Below are 25696 nucleotides of genomic sequence, written 5' to 3'. Positions count from 1 at the left end.
TGATGGCTCAGGCAGTCTCTGTCATTCCACTGTTTGGCATTATTCTGAAAATCAGTTGCGTTGCTGGTAAGAGAATAAATTCAATACTCATCAATTATTTTTTACCTTAACTAATGTCTTCAGATAAATAACACATGAAGGAGCTTTGTCATAGTCTAAAATAATATTCTACCAAATTGTTTTTATTTCTTTGTCAATTCGTCCAAAATGTCCTCAGTTGGGACTATGAGGACTGTCATACTGCTGAATACTTTTGTGATTTATGAACAGCTGCATAAATCTGTTCACTGGATACATTTGAAATAGGAAGAGTATGGAAAAGTATTGTAGTGTGTGCAAGCTAATTTCTGAGAAAAGGGAGGACATTATTATTATTATTATTATTATAGAAAATCAAAGAAGAATTTATTTCAGTCTTAATTCCAGCTTTTAATTGAAGAAAAGTGAAACGCTAATGTAGAGGTCATTAAGTTAAACTAAGGCAAACTTATATAATGCCTACTTGGTCGGGCCTAAAACGGGTTTTTTTTTTCCATACAATGCATTATGTGCTTTAGTGCCTCACAGGGAGGAGGTGGGCAGCCTGTATCCTCAGAAACAGGAACCCCACCTAGGCCACACTGTGCTTGGTCATTGAGCCCGACCCTTCCCATCTTCCCCTGCTTCCTGTTTTGACACAGCTCCGCCATTTTCTGCAGCAGTGGAAAAATGGCCCAGAGTAGCCAGAGAGCCAGTTACAAAACAGCACTACTGTTTTCTGTATTGTACTTCAAGTTTCTACCTCATGCTTCTGACCTGATTTAATTTCCATAAAACATATCTAAGGACCATACTGTGCGAGTTATTGGGAACAATAAAGAACCCTAACCCCTTTATGTAGCTGTTATTTGTCAGGGCCGTACAGGCTGACGTCATCTCTGTTGATCGTGTCTTTGTTGTGATTGAATTGTTGATTCCTGCAGCAAACGAACTGCGGTTTATGTCTGATCCACCAATGCTGAACATCTATGGCATTCACAGGATGAACAAATCAGACAACCTGGAACTGACATGCAGGTATGTATGAATGTTACTGAGTTGCATCCATCCATTGATCCATACCCAAACATACAGACAAAGCTCTCTATCTCTTGACTAACAGAGGCCGTGAGTACCTGAGGTGGAAGACCCCTCCTACGAGCTCTCGCTTCTCCACCAGTGACTGCAGCGGATCGGGACTCTTCTGCACAACACTACGCATCTCCAACGCCACTGTCAATGAAACCGGGCAGTACCAGTGCTCCTACAGAGACCTGAAAGTTGAAGATGGCAAGACTTCAGCAGCCGCTTATGTGTTTGTTCGCGGTATAACCCATTTTAACCTTATTTTTTTTGTGGTAGCTGGAGTGATGATTATGGCAGTGGCATGATGAGGCTGTGGTTTGTTGTGACGTCGTGTTTATGTATTTGATAAAATGTAGGCCCTGTTTACACAACGATGCTCGCGAGTGAAAATGACAAAATATTTGATCAGATGTGCCTTTCGTTTAGACGGCGACGCCGTTTTTGGGGCTTAAAAACGCAAAAAAGTGAAACCACCCTCCAGAGTGGAAATCTTAAAAACGCTCCACCGTCGCGTTCCCATCTAAAGGGTAAAAACGCAAAAGTCTGCTCCAATCTGCTCACGGTGGCACCCCCATATTTCGTTACATAAATCAAAATATAGAGTGATTACTCGCCTATGGCCACTCCGCCGTTAGGTATCCACAGCCTGCCTATACTTGGTCCGGATGACTTTCAGCTTTGATAATATCTGACTTTTACAGATAGTGTCTTTCTCGAGTGGATATGATGTCTCTCCAGGTACAGGATACTGCTGAAGAAATTCGGTCCATATGTCTATATATTTGGACTGGCAGGACTCCCAGTCCACACCCTGTTGTGCCTTTGTGGCTTTGTAATCTAAGGTTGTTTGGAGCAATAACTCCACCTCCTCGTCCATCCAGACCAAATTGTCAGCTTTTGTTGTGCGCTTCGCCTTGTTTTGGTTTCTCGCTACTAGGGAGAGGAGAGGGAGAGAGGAGGAGGAGAGGGAGAGATGTAGAAGGAAAGTTCTACGCAGGCGCACGGATTGTGCGGATGGTGTTGTGTGGCAGTGCTTCACACTACCACCTAGCCACCTGGTGTGCATACTACATCGAATTTCACACACTTTTGCGTCACCATATGCACGCAGATTTTCCCCCCAAAACGCTTGTCTAAACGCATAAGAAAAGAATAAAAAGTGAGAACGCAACGCCACTTTTGCGTTTTTTCTTCAGATCGTTTCCGTCTAAACATAGCCTTAGTTAAATTATTGAATTTTTTATGAGTAATATTACTGCAAATAGTGTCACTGTCAACATTTAAACCCTAAAAATACCATAAAAAATCTGAGATGACCAAATATAAGAGCAGCCACTTCCACCCTGACCACCTCCTCACTGTGGCCCTGTCAGTGTTGTGTTGATTCCACTTTCTTCTTAACTTAACACATCATCTGATGTTTGCACATTTGATTTTAGATGACAAGGTGCCGTTTGTGCCGTCTGAGAAAGAATATGAGGTGGTGTTCATCCGTGAGGGAGAGCGGGTGGTCATACCGTGCCGAGGCTCGGTGGAGAATCTCAACGTTACGCTCCATACTGTAAGGAAGAGTTGTTTCCGTTCTCCTCATGTTCTTTCTTTGGGAAATCTAAAGTGTTGCACAAGCTGGAGCAACTTCTGTAGCATCAGAGGCATGACAACAAATGCATATCCCATCTCATTTTAAAGGGTTGCAGGTTTAAAAAAGAATGGTCAAAATCAAAGCAAAAAAATATGTTATGATTTTTTTTCTCCCTAGTATGTGTCAAGCTCTAAAATCACGGGATCTTACAAAATGCAACCAATAGCATCGTTATCTTTTACCACTCCATATCTGGTGGTTGATGCACATAATTTTCAAACTTCGTGCCCCAGTTCCTGACACAGACTTTCTGTTATATTTTTTTCCTTCTGTTTCCAAGCCCAAGACACAACAATGATGACATCATCGGGGGTGTTTTTCTGACTTTATGAAGCTCCTCTAGAGTCACAGATTATATAGATGTTATACAACCGTTTTCAATGAGCTGTACTCCACATAAAGAGTAAACTGTTAAATGTGTACAAAATGTGTAAAACCAGTGGAGTGCCTCTTTAAACCAGTTGAACCGAGACAAAATGTGGTTTCCGTCTAACATGCTTAAAGACACATTCTCAGGAGTGACATCAGTTCCTTTATTATCAACGCCCCCTGATAATTTCATATCAGTTTACACAGCTTGTTAACCTAATGTGGTGTTTAAAAAAAAAAAGAAAGAAAGTAATATGATCTTATTTACATAGCCAGAAAAGGGTGCTCATGTGTAAAATGTTCTGGTGTTGTTGGTTTCTGTTTTCAAAATCAGTAAATGTCTGTGTCTGTCAGAAGTATCCAAATAAAGAGCTTCATCCTGATGGGAAGGACTCTCTGTGGGACGCCAGGACGGGTTTCACTGTTCCCAGTCATCTGATCAGCTACGCAGGCGTCGTGTACTGCCAGACCCAGATTGGAAATGAGACGTTCAAGTCCCCTCGCTACATTGTTGCTGTTGTCGGTAAGATGGAGAAAGATTTACATACAGCAAAGTATCACGTGTAGAAGTCAAAATAGTAGTAATTGACTGCATGTGTGTGTTATTGGACTGAATGACCAACACAGTGAACAGACCTCCTAATACAATACAATAATTTTGTGTGTGTGTGTGTGCGTGCGTGTGTGCGTGTTTGTGTGTGTGAGAGTGTGGACTGATAGTAAGTAAGTGAAAGAGGGACTTGGTGGAGTACTGAGCGAGCGAGGCAGAGTAGGCGCAGAGAGAGAGAGAGAGAGAGAGTCGGTAGTCTCAGGAGAACAATGGGCCGTCGACTGACTGCCGTGTATTCCCTCCCTTTTCCACAGGATACAAGATCTATGAACTCACCCTGACCCCCACGCATGTGAGGCTGTCTGTGGGGGAGCTGCTGGTGCTCAGCTGCACTGCCAAAACCGAGCTCAACGTGGGCATCGAATTCAACTGGACGCACTCCGGCTGGGCCCTGGTCAGTGCCCGAGGCTTCTCTGCTCATCCATTGTGATGTTCGATGCCCTTGTATACTTAATGTGACAGCCTTCTTACACACCGCTAATGACAGACAGACAGACAGAGGCACTAGAAGTGTTATGTCTTACTTCCTATTGGCTCGGCACATACTCCTTACTTCCTGCTTTCAGGAATCCTTCCCTTTATCTCTACCCCAGGCCAAAGTGCAAAGGTGACCAGATGGGTTTTTAATGTTGTGCCAGCTCACATAAGATAAATATGCTTGGTAGGGCTGCAACTAACAATTAATTTCATTATCGACTAATCTGCTGATTATGTTAATAATTATTAGATTCGTCGTTTGGTCCTTAAAATGTAAGAAAATAGTGAAAAATGTCCATCCCAGTTTCTCAAAGTCTTTAAATGTCTTGTTTTATCAGTCTAAACCTCAAATATATTCATATGATATCTAACAGAAAAGAGCAGGACAACTCCATATATGAGAGGCTGAAAATGGCATTTTCTGCCATTTGTGCATGAAAAATTACTCTTTCGATTATCAAAATAGTTGATATAGATAATAGATGATTTTTTTCTGTCAATCGACCTTAGCGATAAGTCGACTATCGTTGCAGCTCTAAAGCTTGGTAGACTGAAGCCAACGTTTGGTCATTTCTCTCTTCTGGTCTCAATTTAAACAATTATTCTGAAGGGCCCACATAATTGTCTCTCTCATGTCAGACCTCGGTGAACGGTTCGAAGACGAGCCACTCAACACCCCACAAGAAGAAGCTGTGGAACTCCCTGGAGCTGTCCAACACACTCATAGTGGAGAACGTGACAGTGGATCACACTGGAGAATTCACCTGCACTGCATCCAGTGGGCAGATGGAGAAAAGTGCCTCAGCATTTCTCAAAGTGTATGGTAGGTGAACTGTAAAATAATGTTGTTGTAGGCAGCTGTTTCTAATACTTTGTCAATAATGAAGAGTAAAGTATGTATGTTGACCAAAAACTATCTGACAAATTATTTATCTTATCCACAAGTTCTTTCGTGCTACTTACATTCATGAGAGCTTAGAGACCCTAGTACGTGTTTTTCTCTCTTACAGACCGCTGAGGGTTTTGATGTGTGTGTTTTTTTTATTAGTGTATCTTTCCCTGCAATTCAGTATGACATATATGCTATATTTGGAGAATCTGTGATATTGTTAAGAATATGATATTTACAGATATGAAAGTTAAAGTGGGTCGGTTATGCTCTAATCGTAACGCATGCAGTTTCCTCTCATTCAGGGAGAACATTTTTTAGTTCCTTTGATTGATTGATTTTATTTGACCCTTTCGTTATAAGATATGATACAACTTTGCACCATACATTAAAAAAACACAACAAAGTCAGGATAACACAATAAAGCCCTGGGGCTTATTTCCATGGTGGTCCCATGGTGGCAGCAGATCAAGCATCAATCATCACATCCATACATATATTAAATAGATCCATCAAGACAATACAGTAATAAAAAGAACATACTAACATACATTTTTTCAGTGCCTGCTTAAAACCTCCTAAACTTCTGACCATCTTTAGAGTTCCACGCAACCTGTTCCACAGCCTTGTTGCTACATACAAAAAGGACTCCTTACCTAAATTACTCTTAAAGCAACACCAAGTGCAGTTATAGCTGATAGAGAGCTGCAAAGTGAATGCCGTTCACCCTGTTACGAATTGATGAACCACTGAAACGATTTTGGAAACATTATTTTAAAGGTGCTCTAAGCGATGTCGTGTGACGTTACGTCTTGTTGACGTTCAAAGTATTTTCAAACAAAATGGAGGCTAGCTCACCCCTCCCTTTCGTGCTTCCTTGCACTAATCCCCCAACCCCCACCCCCAAAATCCTTCTTGTCGGTTATTGGCTGGAACGCTGGAAGAACTTTTCCCAGAAAGTTATTTTTTTTCTTGTAGTTTTTTTGCTGGATATGATAAGATAATTATTTATTAGATCCACAACAGGGATAGAAAACATTTTTGACTTATTGTCTGATAACATTTTACTACAGTTTGTCAGTTTTGGGGCTCATTGTGAATCATAAAAGTTCATGAGGGGGTTCTTACATAAAATATTTCACCTTTTCTTTCTTAAAAGACCATAGTTAATTCAGCTAAAATATGGCTTTAACCAACAGAAATCTCACGTGGGCCGTATTCTTCCCCAGTAACAATCACGTGATATGTTTGTTTTTCTTTAATGTAAGCTTATTTCTATGTTGAAATATTTTGTGATTGTGGTTGTGTTTCCAGAAAAGCCTTTCATCGATATGAAAGAGCCATGGACGAAGGTTTCGGAGGTAAATGTGGGAGATCAAACATCTATCCCTGTCAAGTACTCGGCCTACCCAGAGCCCGACTATAAATGGTATGTTCTCAGTAGAAGAACCAGTTGCAGCATAACGACTGTACAAGCAGCAGTTTGTCATACAGTTAATCAGCTAAATGCCTACTACATATTAGCAAATCCAGATTTTTGGGGTTCGGCTGAATACCAAATCCACTGGTTAAGATTCTGCTGAATCTGAAACCGAATACCGAATTCCTGTCCTTCCTTTGCGTACCTGAAGTTGCTGCATTTTGGCTGCTGTCTGTAGATTCCTTTATTCACAACTTGTATTCTTTCAGATGTTTCATACCAAATGTTTTAACAGCGGCAATGTTGTGTATTATTTAGGGTCCTCGCCAACACGAGACAAATCGGCATTGCAAATTGAACATGTAGCTGGACTTGAATGGCCTTCTTTTGACTGAAAGTACTGCCAAACTACACTTTTTCTGCTCACGAGTTCCATTTTCACTTTCTCACAGCCTACTGCATTGAACGCTCCACCTACGTAAACACCTTCCCGTAATCAACAGCGCCGTCATTACGTCGACCAGCGTAGCACGCGTAGTACAAGCGTAGGGTTCGGTTCGGCAGAAACCGAACCCTGTCAAAAAGCCCAATATTCAGCCGAATCCGAATCCTGGATTCGGTGCATCCCTGCTACACATCTTTGGTAGCATGTTAAGAAGTTATAGTCTGTGTGCTGAGGATAACTTTCCGTTGAGACCTTTGCATGTTGAACCAGATACTTTATGTTACAGATGACTTTGTAACAGTGCTTTCCGTTGTCTGCCCAGGTTAAAAAATGGCCTGCCGCTGAAGGATGATTACAGAATAAAACAGAAAAGTGATGCCCTCATCATCCGGAGAGTCACAGAAATGGATGCAGGGAATTACACCATGGTCCTGACCAATAAGATTACCAAAGAGGAACAGAGACGCTCTTTCCAGCTGCTCGTCAACGGCATGTTTTCTCTCTACTTTACCTTTTTTTTTCTTTTCTTTTTTAAATTTCTTCTTGAGCTGCCTTTTTTTTGGTTCGAGAGACTGTGGTGATAACTCTTTGTTGTCACTCTTTCTTCTACAGTGCCTCCTCATATCATCGAGAAGGAGGTGGCGGTGGACACTGATGTGTACCCGTATGGCAGCAGCCCCACCCTAAGGTGCACGGCCCGTGGGTTTCCCACACCTGCACACATCCAGTGGCAATGGATGTCTAAAGAGGACTGTCCAAAGGCCTTCCTGTAAGTCACCTTTCTTCAGTGTGTGTGTGTGTGTGTGTGTGTGTGTGTGAGAGAGAGAGAGAGAGAGAGAGAGAGAGAGAGAGAGAGAAAAGTTGGACATTTCTATGACAAATAGTATAAAAGCTACAGTAAAGTGTGGTTAGAAATGTCTTTCTTACAGTTATCAGGATATTCAAAGTGAATTATAGTGAGTACAGTACAGTATACTTCATGTTGCTGGGTCCACTAAAGCAGTGGTTTCCAAAGTCCTAGGGGTCCTTGAAGGGGTTCCTGGGGGTCCCCAGCAACAAATATAATAATTTATAATTCACCTTTCTTCAGTGTGTGTGTGTGTGAGAGAGAGTCACAGAGAGAGAGAGAGAAAAAAAATATTTGGGACTTCCTTTTGGGTATGCACGCAGTGTTCACATGCTTCCCAGTCACTCATTGTCAACAGGTTGTTAAATTTGGAGTAGCTGCTTTCGTGATGTTGACAAAAACAAGAGAGGAGACAATGAGAGTGCACTCTGACCTGATGCAGATCAGCGGATGTGATTCATGCTCGTCACAATGTCCATTTTGATTAGAAGGACATCAGTTATTCAGACTCAGAGTGTATTTTTGTACAATCAGTGATTCGTTTTTAACCTCTCTGGATTAGCCCTTTAAAGGAACACGCCGACTTATTGGGACTTTGTCTACTGCTCCCAATAAGTGACAAAATAACACCAACATTTTCCTATTTACATGGTGTGATTTGTATAGTCACAGCGTGTAGAAATAACAAGGTCACATGAGACAGCCATCTTCTAACGTATACATACTGGGAACTATATTCTCAGAAGGCGAAGCACGGCTACTTCTGCTACTTGGGCGGAGTGATATTACTCAAAATCTGAGCGAACTCCAGGCGATCACCACGGGGCTTCTCGGGTGCTGCGAGCAAATCACTCCGCCCAAGTAGCAGAAGTAGCAGTGCTTCGCCTTTCTGAGAATATAGTTCCCAGTTTATATACGGTTAGAAGATGGCTGTGTCTCATGTGACCTTGTTATTTGTACACGCTGTGACTATACAAATCACAACATGTAAATAGGAACATGTTGGTGTTATTTTGTCACTTATTGGGAGCAGTAGGCTAGTTGGAGCCGGTTACCTCGGTATGTATGGACTTATCTAACTCTGGGGGATACGGTGAATAAGCTAAAGTCCCAATAAATCAGCGTGTTCCTTTAAGATGGCAGCTCTGTCCGTGCAGTACACAGACGGGTGGTTACACGACAGTTTCCTCAGGTATGCTGTGATTTGACGAGTGTTGATAGAAAGGAGGAGGTGTGTGTGAGTGGTGGCTTTGGCCAGAGAAGACCATCAGCAGGTTCCCTTATCTCCTGCCTACACATCCGAGCACTTCCTCAGTCCTGCACTATGTTTCCTGTTGTTCCCGTCGTGCTCTCTGTCCAAAAAAAAAAAAGCTTCTTCCTGCTGAAGCTACATGTCTTCTTGCATACTTTCTTTCTCTTTTCATCATATACCCAATTTTACAATCAAGAAAATACAGTTATTTCTGAAGTGTTTCTGAGTTTGGATTGGTAGTTTGTCTCTGCCTTAACTAAAAATAAGTTGCATAACAAAACATGAAGCTGGACATTTTTGCAAATGGAAACAAAATGATACATATGGAAAACAAATACATGACCGTAACAGTGAAAGTCACAGTTCTTCATTTGTAAGTGTAAAAAAATGTATTTAGTGTATGCGAGTGAAAGAGAAACTTGTGCAAAAGTGTGACACTGCACTGAAAATTGCTATCATAGCAAAAATATATGTAAATATCACCTGGTTTCTGTTTGTTTTTGCCAACAGGTCAGGGCTGGTAAAGTCTGAGGTACAGCTGGCCGAGTGTACAGGTTGGAGAGATATCAGCAATAGCACCGGTCACAAGCCTGTAGAACGAATTATGATTGACGCTGAGCATGCCCAAAAGGTCAATAATTCCTCTTGATTCCACCCCCTTTTCACCCCGCTGTCCATCACAATAAGAATCCTATCAGTTAAACAGTGGATGTTGCAGTTTGACTATATTTCATGTGCAATTATTAACAAAGTAAAATGCATTTCCCCAGAAAATCGCCAGCTCTTTGAAGATTCAGAAAGCTGAGGCCCAGGCCCTCTACAGATGCATGGCTGCCAACAAAGTAGGAGAGGATTCACACGTCATCTTTTTCCACGTTACACGTGAGCACTTTTTCTTTCTTTCTCGCTCATGTGGGCTCTTTCCAGTGGTGGAATGTAACTAAATACATTAACTCAAGCAATATAATATAATGGCCTACAAGTCCAGCTGAAATGATTAGACCATTAAACACTTAGTTGATTGACAGAACTGTTTTGATCGTTTCCAGTTTGTAAAAAAATGAGGAATTTTCTGCATTGAGTGCTTTTACTTTTAATACCTTAAGTATATTTTCCTGATGATACTTACATACTTTTACTTAAGTAACATTTTCAATGCAAGACCTTTGCTTGTAACAGAGTATTCTGACAGTGTGGTAATAGTACTTTTTACTTATGGAAAGGATCTGAATACTTCTTCCACCACTGGCTCTCTCTGTAACCATGACTACATCTCAGTCCTCATCTGTGCGCGGTACAGGTGGCCTTGAGGTGAGCGTGTCTCCATCCACTGAGCCCTTAGAGGAGGACCATGTGGTTCTGCGGTGTAAGGCCGACAGGCTGATCTACGGCAACCTCGCGTGGTTCCGTGTGACTAACATCTCAGAGTCTGAGCATTTTGCGCCGGTACAGCCCTGTCGCTCCCTTGCACTGTCGCACGTCGTGCAGTCCAGCCTGCAGGGCGCCAACGTCGCCCTGGAGCTGTCGCTGGCCAACGCGTCCCGTCAGGATGAGGGTCTGTATGCCTGTCAGGTGGAAAACATCAAGACTCAGGAGAGAACTTGCCTGCTACGCCGTCTTTCTCTCAAAAGTAAGACAAATGTACAGTTGTCTATTATCAGGAAGGGTTTAGATGTGTGTTTCATCTGTTTGAGTTGTAAAGGTTGATACAATGACCAATTTTTATTGTTTCACAATGGAAAATTTGATTACAAGTAAATCTCACAGGTTTGTGCATTGAAAAAAAAAATTTGTCAGATTTTCAATCTTTAAGTGGTGCTTAATGCCTTTAGAGTGAGATTATTGTATTTGTTTTCAGTGCAGTTACACTATCTTTAGACAGGGCAGAATATATGAATATTAGGATCATGAAGAATATACAATACCATACAATAAGAAAATATGAGGATTACTCTGCAAGTATTATAGTATAGTAAAGTTATAGTGTTTTTGAAATTAATTTACTTTCATTCCGGGTTTTAGGTCTTGAGGCAGCAAGGATCCTTAATAATTTAACCGATCAGAAAGTTAACGTGAGCGCAACCATCAGTCTCCTCTGTGATGCTGCCGGGACGCCGAAGCCGACGGTGGTGTGGACCAAGAACAACCACACTGTGGTGGAGGGCTCAGGTGAGACGGTGCATGGCTTTCCAATCAACATGGACTCACTTCATCAGTTGCAACAGCTTTTTAAAATAACTGTACGGACTACTTTCAGGTGTGATTCTGAGTCAGCACAACCACATCCTGACAATTCAGCGCGTTAAGAAGGAGGACAGCGGTCTGTACACATGCAGTGCATGTAACAGCCGTGGCTGTGACACCTCACAGGCCTATTTGACTACTGAAGGTCAGTCCCTCCCCGAATCATACCTGATATATTAGTTTTTGCGTTTGCTGTTAGCATAGATGGACTATAAGACAATGGACTCCTTGGCACAGACATGTAAAAGGCCCCCCACCCCTTCTACCTACATGTACGCCCCCCCAGACTGAAAGGAGTCATCATTTTGTTTCTCTTTGTAGTCATTCTGTCTCAATGTAGTTTTTTTGTGTCTCTTTGTAGTCTTTTTGAGTTTCTTTGTAGTCGTTCTGTCTCAATGTAGTTTCTTTGTGGTCATTTTGCTTCTCTTTGTACTTGTTTTCAGTGTCGGGAAGGATACTTTCAAAACGTATTCCGTTACAGAATACAGAATACATGGCCAAAAATGTCATTTGTAACGTATTCCGTTACATTCCAATCTCAATCTCAAACTCAATCTGAGTAGTAAAGTATTCTGAATACTTGGATTACTTCCGCATTGAATTTCATTTTATAAGTGTAGGAATGCGGCCATCACATACAGCTTACTAAACAGGGCTATTCTGTTGTGTTCTTCTGTTCCAACTGGCTGAATGTGTACCTGAACAAGCAGATAGATTTTTGTATTTGTAGTCCCGAACTGCATACTACAAAAATCTAACCGCAGTCTAAGCTACCACGAGCTAATTTTAGCTAATGTTAGCTAGCATGTCAAACGGAGCTAGTCAGTCTTTCAACGGCTCTGGGGCTAGTAAATCAGCACGTAGGAGAATGTAAAGTCAACTAAGCAGGTAGCTACCTGATACAACTATAAAAAGCAAGGTGATCAGTAAAACTACAGCAGGCGACTACCCCTGGCTAATTAAAAAAAAAACTTACTTTAAGATGCTTCTTCAGGTTGGAGGTGGAGTCATTTGGATGCTGAAAGAAAAATATTTCGTTCTCCCTTCTCTTTCTTTAATGTGAAATGCTGTTTGAATTTCCAAGATAGAAACGCATTCCTGCCCTGGCTCTGTTGTTCCGGTTCCGACTCCATTGTGACTCATCACGCAAATAGCTAATACATTTTTCGTTTTCATACTGGGGCTTCTGGGAAATGCATGGAGTTGCCTTAATTTATTTAGAGAGTGAATAAACTCGTGAAACAGAGAAGGATCGTCATGTAATCCATTGATTTCAACAATGTAACTGTATTCTAAATACCGACTATTTAAATTGTAACTGTAACGGAATACAGTTACTCATAATTTGTATTCTGAATACGTAACGCCGGTACATATATTCCGCTACTCCGTAACACTGCTTGTTTTGTGCTTTTTGTACATGTTTTATGGGTTTCTTTTTAATTGTTCTGTCTCTTTGTGTCTCTTTTCGATCGGTTTGTGTGTGTTTGTAATTGTTTTGTGTCTCTTAGAAGTTTATTTGCGTCTCTTTTTGGTCGTCTTGTGTCTTCTTGTAGTCGTATTGAGTCTCTTTTAATTGTTTTATGTCCTTTGTATTCATTTTGCATATCTTCGTAGGCATTTTGTGTCTCTTTGTAGCCCTTTACTAGATTTAGTGAACGTTTACTTTCCAACAACAAATGTTAACACACACACACACACACACTTCAAACTGAGTCTCTGGTAAAGGGCGACACTGACCTCTTGGACCCCTGGGCCTGTTCCCGGTAGGCCCATTCAGTAATCCATCCCTAGCTGATAGTAAAAAATATATTGTTCATAGCTTATGCAAAAGACTTTAGCCTTAACATCTTGACAATACCCACACTACTCATGAAGACTCTGTATTTATATCTGACCTCAAGGCTTCACCAATTGACATCATGAATACAACATGTTTGATATCAAAGATGTAAGAATAACTTTACTTCCACATGACAGGAAGTTGGCCCAGTTAGCACACATCCTCCCGGGAGTTTCTAAATAGAAAACAATGAGGGGACTGCGGGACAAAGGGAGAGGCCAGCCCTGCCCCAGCTCCAGCCTCTGCTCTCCTGTCCACTCTTTTCTGTCCTGAACACAGAGACACAGCAACAAACAAACAAATGCTCTGACTAGAATTGGGGCCTACGTGACCTGGTCCCCGCCAGCAAAATGTAGACCCAGTTACAGTAGCTCCCTGCTCAGGCGCCAGCCCTTCGAACGAGGGAGGGTAGAGGATGGACCCGCTAACAAGAAAGTCTCCGCATGTGAGGGAGTTTCACAGAGCAACAGGGAGGGAGAGCAAGCAATTAAAAGAGACGTTGCGTAGGTTTTTGGGGTTGGGAGGGGGGTTGAATCTTATGCCTGACATTTATGAGATCAGATGTCTGACTGCTCAATCAATTAGACTGTGCCTGAGTCGCATGGCTGGGCATGTTTATTTCATGTCTTCAAGTTATCTTTGTAATGTAACTATTTGATTGAAAAAACATGTTTACAATACATTTCATAAGGGTAGAATTAATCTGGGCTAAGAAAAAGTGAAAAGATAAAACATTTACACTACTCTCTCTTCAGCAAAAGAAAGAATAGCAGTAAAATCCCCTTTTCTGACCCCCTCTTTCCCCCTAATAATTTCCGTACAGTCCCTAAGCTGAATGGCAGTGGAGAGAGACGGTTCATTACAGCCTGTAGTTACACACTATGGCTCTGATAGGCCTTTTCCAAGTGGTCTTTGACAGTAGTTGTCTGTGCTGACTCCTGACCATTTGACCATTTTTTTTTTTGTAAGTTTGCTTACAGTCCAGATTCCAACAGTCTCCTTCCTCCAACCCAAACAGACACACACATATACACATGTGTACACTCCAAAGACAATGACAAACCTGTCTGAACTTTATGCAGCGCTGCCAAGGCATGCCACTTCAATTATAACCGACATTCCACTGTGACTGTCCCACGTTTTTCCCTAAAGAACTGTCTCCAAATTTGTCAAATTGTTGTATGATCTGTTCTTTGACACGTTTTATCATAAGGCCGTTTGTAAACACTCCTGCAATTCATATTGTTGTGTCTATTCTAGGTGCAGAGGAAAAGACTAATGTGGAACTGATTGTTCCTATAGGATCAGTGGTCATCGCCATGTTTTTCTGGTTACTGATCGTCTTTGTCATCCGTGGACGAAAGAGAGTAAGAACTTCCTCATCCTCCCTTTGCAACACTTTTCCTTCCTTGGATTTTCCCTCATGTTACACACAGGGGAGCAGATACTGACTTAAAAAATTTAAAAATAAAGTTACAGCTAACACACACACACACACACACACACACACACACACACACACACACACACACACGCACACTGCGGGGGTGTATGACTGATTAGAAGTGGCTGATCTGGCTCTCAGTGGCCGCTCTTCTTTGTATTTAGGAAAAACAGGGCCACTCTCTGCTCCCATAAGTCACGTAGACCCACAGCACTGATTGGGCCCCTTTTGCTGGAAGGGCACCAGAGTCACTGGAAAACTGCTGTTCAGTTTTATTGTAGTGACAGGGAAGAGACATTAATGAACTCAGGCTCATTAAATCACACATAATCTCTCTCTCTCTCTCACACTGTTTCAGCCAAGTGGTGGGGATCTGAAGACGGGCTACCTGTCTATGATCCTGGACTCGGAGGACATTCCCATGGACGAGCAGTGTGAAAGGCTCACTTATGATGCTAACAAATGGGAGTTCCCTCGGGATAGGCTGAAGCTGGGTGAGAATACCGTAGGCAGCAAGGGGACATAGTGAGTAAGGAGACAGTGCTTCAACTTCTGACAACAAGCATCTGCTTTGCTGAAATGTCATTGAGCAAGACGCCGAGCCCCCTACAACTCCCAGCTCAGATAGTTCCCCTCACATTTCTTTTAATTTAAATTTTTAGGTCTTGGGTCACAGTTCATGCTAGCGACATGCCAGCATGACAATGTGCATGTCAGTCAGTCCACAACTTTGGTCCACACTGAAATATCTCAACAACCCTCAACAACATGCTAAACTAAGACGGTGAACATGGTAAACATTACCTGTTAAACATGAGTGTGTTAGTTTTGTAATCGTGATCTTAGCATACTGATGTTAGCTATTAACATAAAGCATTGCTGTACCTAAGACTAGCCTTAGGAGCTAGCGTGGCTGTAGACATTGAGACAAACGACAACAAAAAAAAAGATGCTAACATGCTGATGTTTATCAGGTATAATGTTCTCCATGTTTGCCATCTTAATTTAGCGTGTTAGTATACTAACATTTGCTAACTGGCAGTAGCACAAACTACAGCTAAGGATGATTGGAATGTAATACATTTTGCAGGCCTCCACTTGAGGTGACATGAATTTATGTGCCAAATTTCCTGGCAATCCATCCAGTAGTTGTTGAGACACTTTAGTCAGCTAGCATGTCTATGAAGGAGTCCCTTTTATATAGTTAATAGTTTACATAAATTCAAGTTTAAAATAAATTTGAATGAACACATCTCATGATGGGTGGTGTCAATGAAGAGTTATTACATCTGAGAAAACAATATTGGCACTAACGGTAATTTGCAAGAGTGTCTTCATGACAAAATGTCCTGCATTTAAGGTGACCCACTGGGACGAGGAGCATTTGGTCAGGTGGTAGAAGCGGCCGCCTTTGGCATAGAGAAAGCAACCACGTGCACAACTGTTGCAGTCAAGATGCTAAAGGGTTAGTATGTTGTCCTTCCAGTCCCTTTCTCTCCATCCAAACACACATGTACACAGACAAACAGTAGGCCTATGCACCATGAAAACCTCCAAACACACAGTTTAATGCATCCATCTGTGTTACAGAGGGAGCCACGTCGAGTGAATACCGCGCATTGATGTCAGAGCTAAAAATTCTCATTCATATAGGACATCATCTCAATGTTGTCAACCTGCTGGGAGCCTGTACGAAGCCTGGAGGTGAGTCATACAAAGCACATAGCTGTACTGTAGTATAAAGACAGGCCTATTTACTTTGTCTCCTTTTGTGTCCTGAGCATGCAGTGTGTCCCGGCTGATTTTCTTCTTTATGAGGGCTATTGATGGAACTTCACAAGCGTTCCCCTGACCTAATTATAGTTATCTGTGTCTACTTTGGGTGGCTAGTATTTATTTTCCTTTCTCTCTAATATGCCTCACTCTTCTCATTAAATCAGCCTCTAGATGTCCTCTGTGGTCCTGTAATGTAAGGTTATGAGTTGTCTTACTTTGATCCTTTACCTCTTTGCTCTTCCCCTCTCTCCGCAGGGCCACTGATGGTGATTGTGGAGTATTGTAAACACGGAAACCTCTCCAGCTACCTGAAAAGCAAGCGCGGAGAGTACAGCCCCTACAAGGTAAATGATGTGTAATCATCATGCAGCCAGTAAACTGCAGCCAACCCTCTGATGTGGTTGCAGTCAGCCCAGACTGCTGCACACAGCCACATAATTGACCACGCACCATTACGCAGCATTGTACTGACCCACAGATTGTATCCAACATGGACGACACTGCAATACATACAAAACTACCTGAATAACCTGCAACCTGAATAAAATAATCATCGTGGTTCTGACTCTTTTTTCTGCTTTTACCCATGTGGTCAACAGAGGAAGCGGTTGAACAGCCAGAAGTGGGCATCTGCAGAGGAGGATGTGACCGAAGGGGATCTGGGTCTGGGGAAGTTTGCTCAGCTGGACATCTGCACAGGAACGGCTGTCTGCTCCACAGCTGGAGACAGGTCTTCAGGCAGCAACGTGGACATGCAGGAAGGTGGGGAAAACAACTCCGAATGACACAGCTTTCACTTTTGCACCAGTGCATTGCTGGTTGTGGACACATGTAATGTTATTCAGGGTGTACATTTATGATTTGAAATGCATTGTGTGAATACAGAGAGCTCAGACGATGACCATCTGACCATGGAAGACCTGATATGCTACAGCTTCCAGGTGGCCAAAGGCATGGAGTTTCTCTCCTCCCGCAAGGTGAAATTATTTAGAAATCTGTACATACATGTAGACATTTAAAATTGTACATAATAATCCCTCTTTGCATGTGAATGTGAATTCCTCTGTTTCTGTTTGCTCTGCAGTGCATCCACAGAGATCTAGCAGCCAGAAACATCCTGCTTTCAGAGAACAATGTGGTGAAGATCTGCGACTTCGGCCTCGCTCGAGATGTCTACAAAGACCCTGACTATGTCCGCAAGGGAGATGTGAGTCCCCCCCAAACTCACACATAGGTGATCAATCACACAATTAAGATCCGTGAAACAATGAAACTGACATCTTCTTCTTGCTGCAGGCCCGTCTCCCTCTAAAGTGGATGGCTCCTGAGACCATCTTCGATCGGGTGTACACCACACAAAGTGATGTTTGGTCCTTTGGGGTTCTTCTCTGGGAGATCTTTTCTCTGGGTAAGCCTAGCAGCGGTGGAATATAACGAAGTACATTTACTCAAGTACTGTACTTATGTACTTTAGCTGACTTTCTACTTCTACTCCGCTACATTTCAGAGAGAAATATTGTACTTTTTACTCCACTACATTCATCTGACAGCTTTAGTAACTAGTTACTTTACAATTTTTTTGGACACAAAACACATGCTATGTTTTATTATAAATTAAACTACCTAACAATATGTAGGCCTACAAGTCCAGCTGAAATCCAAAGCCGATTAAACACTTTAATTTTACTTTCAATACTTTCAGTACATTTCCCTGATGATACTTGTACTTAAGTAACATTTTCAATGCAGGACCTTTACTTAACTTTCACAGAGTATATTTACAGTGTGGTATTAGTACGTTTACTTAAGTAAAGGATCTGAATACTTCTTCCACCACTGAAGCCTAGTAATCACCAGTACACATAACATTAGACACATAATGATCACTGTATACGTGGAATGTCACCTGTTGTGTCTCTTCTAGGGGCTTCTCCTTATCCGGGTGTTTGCATTGACGAGTTATTCTGCAGGAGGCTGAAGGAAGGCACCAGGATGAGACCCCCAGAATACGCCACCACTGAGATGTGAGTGGCAAGTTAACATGATGCAGTTACACACAGTAATGTAAGTCACTCCGATGTCTTACCGTGATCCAACTGACTTGTGCTCATAGATACCAGACCATGTTGGACTGCTGGCTGGATCGTCCCACAGACAGGCCAACATTCGCAGAGCTGGTTGAACATCTGGGCAACCTGCTGCAGGCCAGTGCTCAACAGGTCTGTTTGGCTCGAAACGTGTCTACTGTGTCCGTGAAACTCTCTAAAAAGCTCTCTAAAATATTGTCAGTCACATAGAAGAAAAACAGAAGTTCTTTCAACATTCAACAGTCATTGTGAAACCAATCATACAGGATGCAGATATAGCAGTTTCTGCACTGACATCACAGCCTCAATAGTCCATAATACAATTGTAATCAAAGGCACACAAGTTTCCTTGGTAATATCTCTCAGTCCCAGTGTTTTACTATGCTATTGTTTGGCTCTCAGTGTTCCCTGTATACCCAAACAACCCATTGCAACAAGTTCACACCCATTCGTTGAGCAGTGCCAAGTAATTCTGGGAAATTTAGGAAGTCGTTAGCTGAAGTTGAAGTAGAGAAACACTAGGATTACCACCTCACAGTTGTATGCCTCCATCAAACATTCAAGTATCAGGTTTACATCCATGTCCGTCCAGACTCATATAATATATATAGTGAAGACTTTGAAGCAATTTAATCTAAAGGTATTACGTGTATTTTTGGGTGAAATGTGGATGCTTCACACACTCTTTAACCCAGCAGGACAGAAGATCTGTATAATCAGCACAGTTTCAAGATTAGTGTCGCCAATTCATTATCCGACTGAATGTCTCCCCTTCTGTTCCTGAGTTATGAATAATGGCCAGAATATTATGATGTCACTGTGAAGTTAACCTTTGACCTTTTGGGTATAAAATGTCATACATTTCATCCATTTAGACATTTGTGTGAAATGTTGTCATAATTAAAAGTCCAAGTAGAGCTTGTAGAATACGATGTGAGAACTACAAAAAATCTGAACTTGTATATTCAATGTTTGTTGTATGTATGTATTTGTTCTGCAAGTTCTCACGTCATATTCTACAAGCTCTCACATTTTGCAGCATATTTACCTTCATAGGAGGTGGTATGGATGGGCGAACAACCTGAAAACATATTGCCTCCGACCACGGCGGTGGCCGGTAAAGCTGAGTATCGTTCAAAAATATTCAGTACTGGTACCGGTACCAATACCGTGACTTCGATACCGGTTCCTAAATGATACTTTTTTCGATACCAATTTTATAAAACAAAAAGAAATTACAATATTACACGTTACGGCACAAATCTTTGTATTTATTTTTTCAGCTCCTACTACATGAGCCGTGAGTTTTTCCTGCGTGTCTCTGCGACGTGTATCTTTAGACAGCCAATCACAAACATTAGATCTTGCTAGAAGCATGCTACGTGCTGATTGGCTCACTGACTCTGATGAGATTCACTGCTTAGGTATTGAAATTTTGTATTGAATGATGAGGCATTTTGTCGATACTCGATACTTTAGAGGCAATTCAGTCGGTGCCTAAAAAAGTATTGAATTTGGTACCCATCCCTAGATGCTGGTGTGGAGGCATAAACTGGCTGATGTAAACTAATTGCAAAAGGAGAAGCTGATTACAGCATCAGAAAAAATAATTACTGGAATACATTTATTATCACTAATTGATTGCTTTAATGTAAATTCATATTTCAACTCATATGATGTGTGTGTGTGTTTGTATTGGCTGCAGTGATGTATGTGACTAATACTACTAAATAATATTTGTGGTACTTACCATTATGGTTATAGGATGTGCAATGCCTGATAGGGTACTGGTGCAATATATATATATATATATATATATATATATATATATATATGCTATGTTATATTTGATATGGTATTATACAATTGGGCATTGTGCAATACAGAAGTTATTGACCACAACATGAGTTAACGGGAAATGTGCAATCAATAGCAAAACGAAGTGCAATACGAGGGGGAGGATGTGTTGTGGGTTCTCTTCTGTTCTGTTCTTCTGTGATTGTGAGGAAAGGTGGGGGGGGGGTGGGGGGGATATTGTGTGAGGTTTATTAGATGTTCATTGAAGCATTGGATGAGATAATGTATGATTATGTTTTTTATGTAGATTAACTGTATGTTTATTGTGTGTTTATGCGTGATGTGTCACCATTTATCTCTCGAATGCCCAAGATGAATTTCTCCTATAGGAGACAATAAAGGCTCATCTTATCTTATCTTAACTCACGTGTGGATTTATTGATCCAGTATGTATTTGAGGTGATATCATCAGAGTACTTTTGGTCTCCAGGATGGGAAGGACTACATCCCTCTGACAGCAGGCAGCGAGGCAGAAGGATCTCCAGTGACCCCTGACCCCAGGAGCCCCTACAGCAGGCCGCAAAGTGGGGAAGTCCTGGAGGCTCAGCTGCACTACGACAAACCGCCGTCCCTTGGGTCAGCATGAGAATCTCGCTCTCACTCGCCACTGTTACTTTTAAAAGTTAAACTACTCAGCTGTGAATCTTGTTCCATAACTTCTCTCCTCTGTGCAGGCTGTCCCAACAGAGCGAGCGGGGCAGTCGGCCCCTCAGTGTGAAGATGTTTGAGGACATCCCGGTGGCGCGCAGCAGTGTCATGGTGAGTGTTTGGGACTCTGCATAGTCAATTCAACAAACAAACACATATGTAGTCAGATTACTTACTACTGTGAGAACTTAACGATATTTTCTTTACCCAAATGTTCCTCTACATTTGCATGAAATATTAGCAAATATTAGAAATGCACACTGCCACAAAGTAAAGCTTTAGGAAATACCATGGAGTTAGTCTATATCCATTATGTTCTGAATTCTGGGATTGCTCCGTTGCTGCCGGAAATTCCGCCGGATTTCACTCTTTTCAGCCGGATGTTTATTACTTCCCTCTTTCTTTGCGTTCGAACCTCCGGTGGATTTCTGAGGACTATGGTTAACTGCTCCTCAGATCTCTGCAGGGTAAATCCAGACAGCTAGCTAGACTATCTGTCCAATCTGAGTTTTCTGTTGCACGACTAAAACTACTTTTGAACGTACACATGTTCCACCAAAACAAGTTCCTTCCCGAGGCTATTTTGCCTGCTGCCGGTGCTTAGTGCCGCCCATGACGCCCATTGTGATTGGTTTAAAGAAATGTCAATAAACCAGAGCACTTTTTTTCTCCTATCCCGGAATGCTGTGTGGACTAGCCAGACCCTCCTCCACAGCGCTGTGGAGGAAGGTCTGGCAATGCGAGACTACCATGGAATTGAATCAGCCGTCTCTGACAATGAAAAATGAAAAATGAATCTGATGAAGCGGTTGCACTGATTTGTACAGATGTACCTGATAAACTGACAACTTAGTGTACAGTACAGTCATTTTTTTTCATCCATAAACCTACATACATACATACATACACACATTCTTTTTATACATTCATACATTTCTATTCTTTTTGACATTTTTGAAAATCCATGAAATAAAACACATCTGACATTTTAAAAACAGAAAATATACTTCCATACGAGAGTCACTACTTGTTTTATTTTTCAGGACTTCTCTTAAAGGAAGTTTGTCATGTGGCTCTGGAATTGAAATGAGAACTAAAGGTGATTCTGATGACTTAACTTGATATAAAGGCCCTGACACACCAACCCCATTATCGGCCGTCGGACAGTCTGGCTAGGTCGGTGACTCGAGTCTGTTCGGTGTGTTCCGTGCCGTTGTCCGTCGGCGAGCGGGATGAGTGACGAATGCCTCTCAAAATCTGACGAAAATCTTTTAAACTGACCTTTTTCGATCTGAAATGAAGAGAGAGTTTTCAGAAACACGTTTCAGTGAACTATTTTCGTAAAATACGAGATCGTATCAAACAAGCCGCCGTTATCGGTCAGCTGGAGAAGCCAGACCCACGTGACGCATTCGTCATTTCCGGTTTTCATTTTCGGCACTTTTTTGACCTCGGGGAGCTGACTGATCAGTCCGACTGCCTTTTCTGCCGCCGGTCAGCCGTCGGGTTAGTGTGTCAGGGCCTTAAGATGACATGGTGCTAAAATGAGTCGGTGCTCAATTAGTGGACTGTCGGAAAATGAATCCCCAAATATTTTGACAATTGATTATTCGATTTGAAGTCAGTCTTTGCAATAGAGTTAAAAACATTAGTTGATTGACAGAAAATCGATTGGCTAAAAATTTGGAGCAAGCAATTTGATGAAGCACGTGTTTTAGGCGAAATGATTAATCGATTAACAGAAAAAAGACTCAGCAGATTAATCGATAGTGAGGATAATCACTGCAGCCCTACTTTACAAACTAAAGGGGCAATTTAAGAATGTGAAGGAGTCCCATTGTTTCTATATGGCACTAACCACCAGTGATCATTTCAAATGTTGCCACTTCTACAGGAGGGCCACACAGACAGCAGTATGGGCTTCTCACCAGAGGAGGTAAAGGGTTTGAATCAACAGCTGCCAACTACACCCATCTTCAGGTGAGGGCTACGCATCAGCATATCTATAACTCATACATCTATCTGGGACCCATGCAGTTCCTGATCTATTTTAGCTGCACATCAAGTTTTAAATCAGGGTTTAAAGTGTAAAATTTAAAAATCTAAATTTTAGGCCATAAAAAGTTCTAAATTTGCTGAAGTATTGTGTTCTAGGTCTTAAATAATTTTAAACAGTTCTTTATTTTACTACATCAATGTAACACTATCTCTAATGCTCATTGAAATGTTCCTGAAGCGCTTTACAATGTTTTTTTTAATTTTTTTATTCTGTGGTGTTTTAGGTCTTTCTGTTGGTAGTCCAAATATAATTTGCCGTATTATGACTACACATGAGACCAACATGCAACTTAGTTTGCAGTCAATCTAGACACCAGCCCTATAATGCCGATGAGGTAAATAGGGGAATTGTTTTAGTTAATGTTTCCAGACTCTGACATCTGACTTCATTATTTTGATGTCGTGATATAGGTCTTAAAGGTCCCCCAGTGGCTAGAAATGGTGATAGGTGTAAACCGAGCCCTGGGTATCCTGCTCTGCCTTTGAGAAAATGAAAGCTCAGATGGGCCGATCTGGAATCTTCCCTTTATGATGTCATAAGGGGAAAGGTTACCTCCCCTTTCTCTGCTTTGCCCGCCCAGAGAATTTGGCCCTCCCATGAGAAAGAGAGAGACATCATGGCTTTCAAACAAGCGAAGCATGGCAGTTGGTCAAGGCCACACCCCCACCCTCCACCTTCCCCCCCCCCCTCTCTCCTCCTCAATAGCATTTAAAGCTACAGACACAGAAATGGCACATCCTAAGGAAAGCTCATTGTGGGACTGGCTCTAGTGGCTGTAATTCTGCACCAAGGCTGAATTTCAGGAAAGAGACTTCAGATACAGTATTAGGGGACCACTAAGGTCTATATAAAGAGACTTCAGATACAGTATTAGGGGACCACTAAGGTCTATATAAAGAGACTTCAGATACAGTATTAGGGGACCACTAAGGTCTATATAAAAGAGACTTCAGATACAGTATTAGGGGACCACTAAGGTCTATATAAAAGAGACTTCAGATACAGTATTAGGGGACCACTAAGGCCTATATAAAAGAGACTTCAGATACAGTATTAGGGGACCACTAAGGCCTATATAAAAGAGACTTCAGATACAGTATTAGGAGACCACTAAGGTCTATATAAAAGAGACTTCAGATACAGTATTAGGGGACCACTAAGGCCTATATAAAAGAGACTTCAGATACAGTATTAGGAGACCACTAAGGTCTATATAAAAGCATCCATAAAGTAGCATGTCATAGGACATTTAATGGTCTTAACCCTTGTGTTGTCTTCCTGGGTCAAAATTAACACTCTTTTAGACACTGTTGTTTTACCTTTTTGATGCTTTTTTCACGTTTTGCTTGCTTATTTAGAAATATTTTTTTTCCATTACCACCAGTATCTTCACCACTAGAATCAACTCATTTACACTAGTTTTACACTTATTTTTTTTCGGAATTAATGGTCAATAAACCTCATTTATATGAAATTATACCTAATTTTTGTGTAAGAAAAAAACAGAAAAGATGAATGATTTTGACAAATGGTTGAGATCAGAGGAATGAAGGTAATGGATAATCACAGATATGTCAAAGTTTAGTCAGGATAATGGTATGAAATTGAATACAACACCCACAATTCAATGAAAGTAGAGATCTGATCCTTAATTTCACTTGTGAAGAGCGTTGTATGGAGCCAGCCATGTTATTTCGGGGCAATTCGGTTGAAAGAAACCCAAATTTCTGATATAGAAACTTTGAAAACGGGTCAAATTTGACCTGAGGAAAACAGGAGGGTTAACAAGGTGTTAAAAGTCTTAAATTTGACTCGGTGAAACCTGTAGAAACCATGTAAATATACTGTATGTCCCCTTCCTGTTTTCTCTCCTCAGCCAGCTGCTGCGCTGTAAGAGTAAAGAGTCCCTTGCCTCGGAGTCATCCAATCAGACGAGCGGATACCAGTCGGGGTACCACTCTGACGACACAGACACCCCAATCTACGCTAACGAGGAGATGATCATGAAGCACAAGATGCTGAAGAAGCCTCCGCTGCCCAAGACGCCTGACAAATTCAACATGGAGATCCGCTACAGCACGCCACCTGTCTGACCCCAGCAACGCAGCCCTGAGTCTTTTCACTGTACAGAGTTTCTTTCCCTTCCACAGGTATTTCACTTTAGGAACAATGTCAACATGTTGAGGTATTTTTTTTCATGAGAGATAACTTGATAAGTCAGCTGGGACAAAATGAAGGTTGTATGATAAGTTTGTAAGTGTAACTCTCTTTGGCCAGCCGGAGGAATGCTTTCGTGTTTCCTCAGCGAGTAAAAGGTCTAGGGAGCCGAGACACGACCACACGCCTACTTCCTGAGGCGCAATACACCCCACTTCCTCTATTGCAGGAAATGACATCTGGAAGTTTTAGAAAATTGAATCTGCAAATGTTGTCATTTCTTTCTTTTTTTCTTCTTTTCATTCTCTACTTATTTTGTATTGTGTTGGCACAGTAAATGTCTGGTAAGGAGGCAGTTTTCTCAGAAGAATCAGAACACATTTTTACAATCTGTAGAGTCACATTTGTACAGTTCCTTTATGCATATATATATGACTTACAGTATTTTATTGAAAGTGTATAACTAAACCGGCAATACATGTAACTAGTTTTATAAAATAAAAAAATACTCACTCCGTTTAAGACA

At 41.5% G+C, this 25696-nt stretch overlaps 1 protein-coding gene across 2 annotated transcripts in view; it reads left to right on the top strand.

Annotated features, from left to right (window-relative positions):
- kdr (kinase insert domain receptor (a type III receptor tyrosine kinase)) overlaps positions 1-25696 on the top strand; it is a 25974-nt gene extending 278 nt beyond the window's left edge. The window contains exons 1-30 of one of the 2 annotated variants that reach the window (XM_031311666.2): positions 1-66; positions 963-1056; positions 1142-1344; positions 2544-2665; positions 3473-3638; positions 3980-4119; positions 4842-5025; positions 6406-6520; positions 7279-7445; positions 7569-7725; positions 9566-9686; positions 9826-9937; positions 10356-10685; positions 11078-11224; positions 11313-11444; positions 14403-14509; positions 14945-15080; positions 15947-16051; positions 16177-16290; positions 16618-16706; positions 16962-17124; positions 17248-17339; positions 17447-17569; positions 17659-17770; positions 18287-18386; positions 18476-18581; positions 20737-20882; positions 20981-21065; positions 22849-22934; positions 24890-25696. The exon at positions 1-66 is cut by the window's left edge and continues 278 nt beyond it. In XM_031311666.2, the coding sequence (XP_031167526.1) occupies positions 1-66; positions 963-1056; positions 1142-1344; positions 2544-2665; positions 3473-3638; positions 3980-4119; positions 4842-5025; positions 6406-6520; positions 7279-7445; positions 7569-7725; positions 9566-9686; positions 9826-9937; positions 10356-10685; positions 11078-11224; positions 11313-11444; positions 14403-14509; positions 14945-15080; positions 15947-16051; positions 16177-16290; positions 16618-16706; positions 16962-17124; positions 17248-17339; positions 17447-17569; positions 17659-17770; positions 18287-18386; positions 18476-18581; positions 20737-20882; positions 20981-21065; positions 22849-22934; positions 24890-25106 (4037 nt within the window). In that variant the 3' untranslated portion in view covers positions 25107-25696. Of the gene's footprint in view, positions 67-962; positions 1057-1141; positions 1345-2543; positions 2666-3469; positions 3639-3979; positions 4120-4841; positions 5026-6405; positions 6521-7278; positions 7446-7568; positions 7726-9565; positions 9687-9825; positions 9938-10355; positions 10686-11077; positions 11225-11312; positions 11445-14402; positions 14510-14944; positions 15081-15946; positions 16052-16176; positions 16291-16617; positions 16707-16961; positions 17125-17247; positions 17340-17446; positions 17570-17658; positions 17771-18286; positions 18387-18475; positions 18582-20736; positions 20883-20980; positions 21066-22848; positions 22935-24889 lie in introns of both variants that reach the window. The other variant, XM_031311664.2, reaches the window with a different exon arrangement.

The sequence above is a fragment of the Sander lucioperca genome, chromosome 11, assembly GCF_008315115.2.
Source record: "Sander lucioperca isolate FBNREF2018 chromosome 11, SLUC_FBN_1.2, whole genome shotgun sequence".
Taxonomy (NCBI): domain Eukaryota; kingdom Metazoa; phylum Chordata; class Actinopteri; order Perciformes; family Percidae; genus Sander; species Sander lucioperca.
Note: the sequence above shows the minus strand (reverse complement) of the source record. Positions and strands in the feature narration are given on the sequence as shown.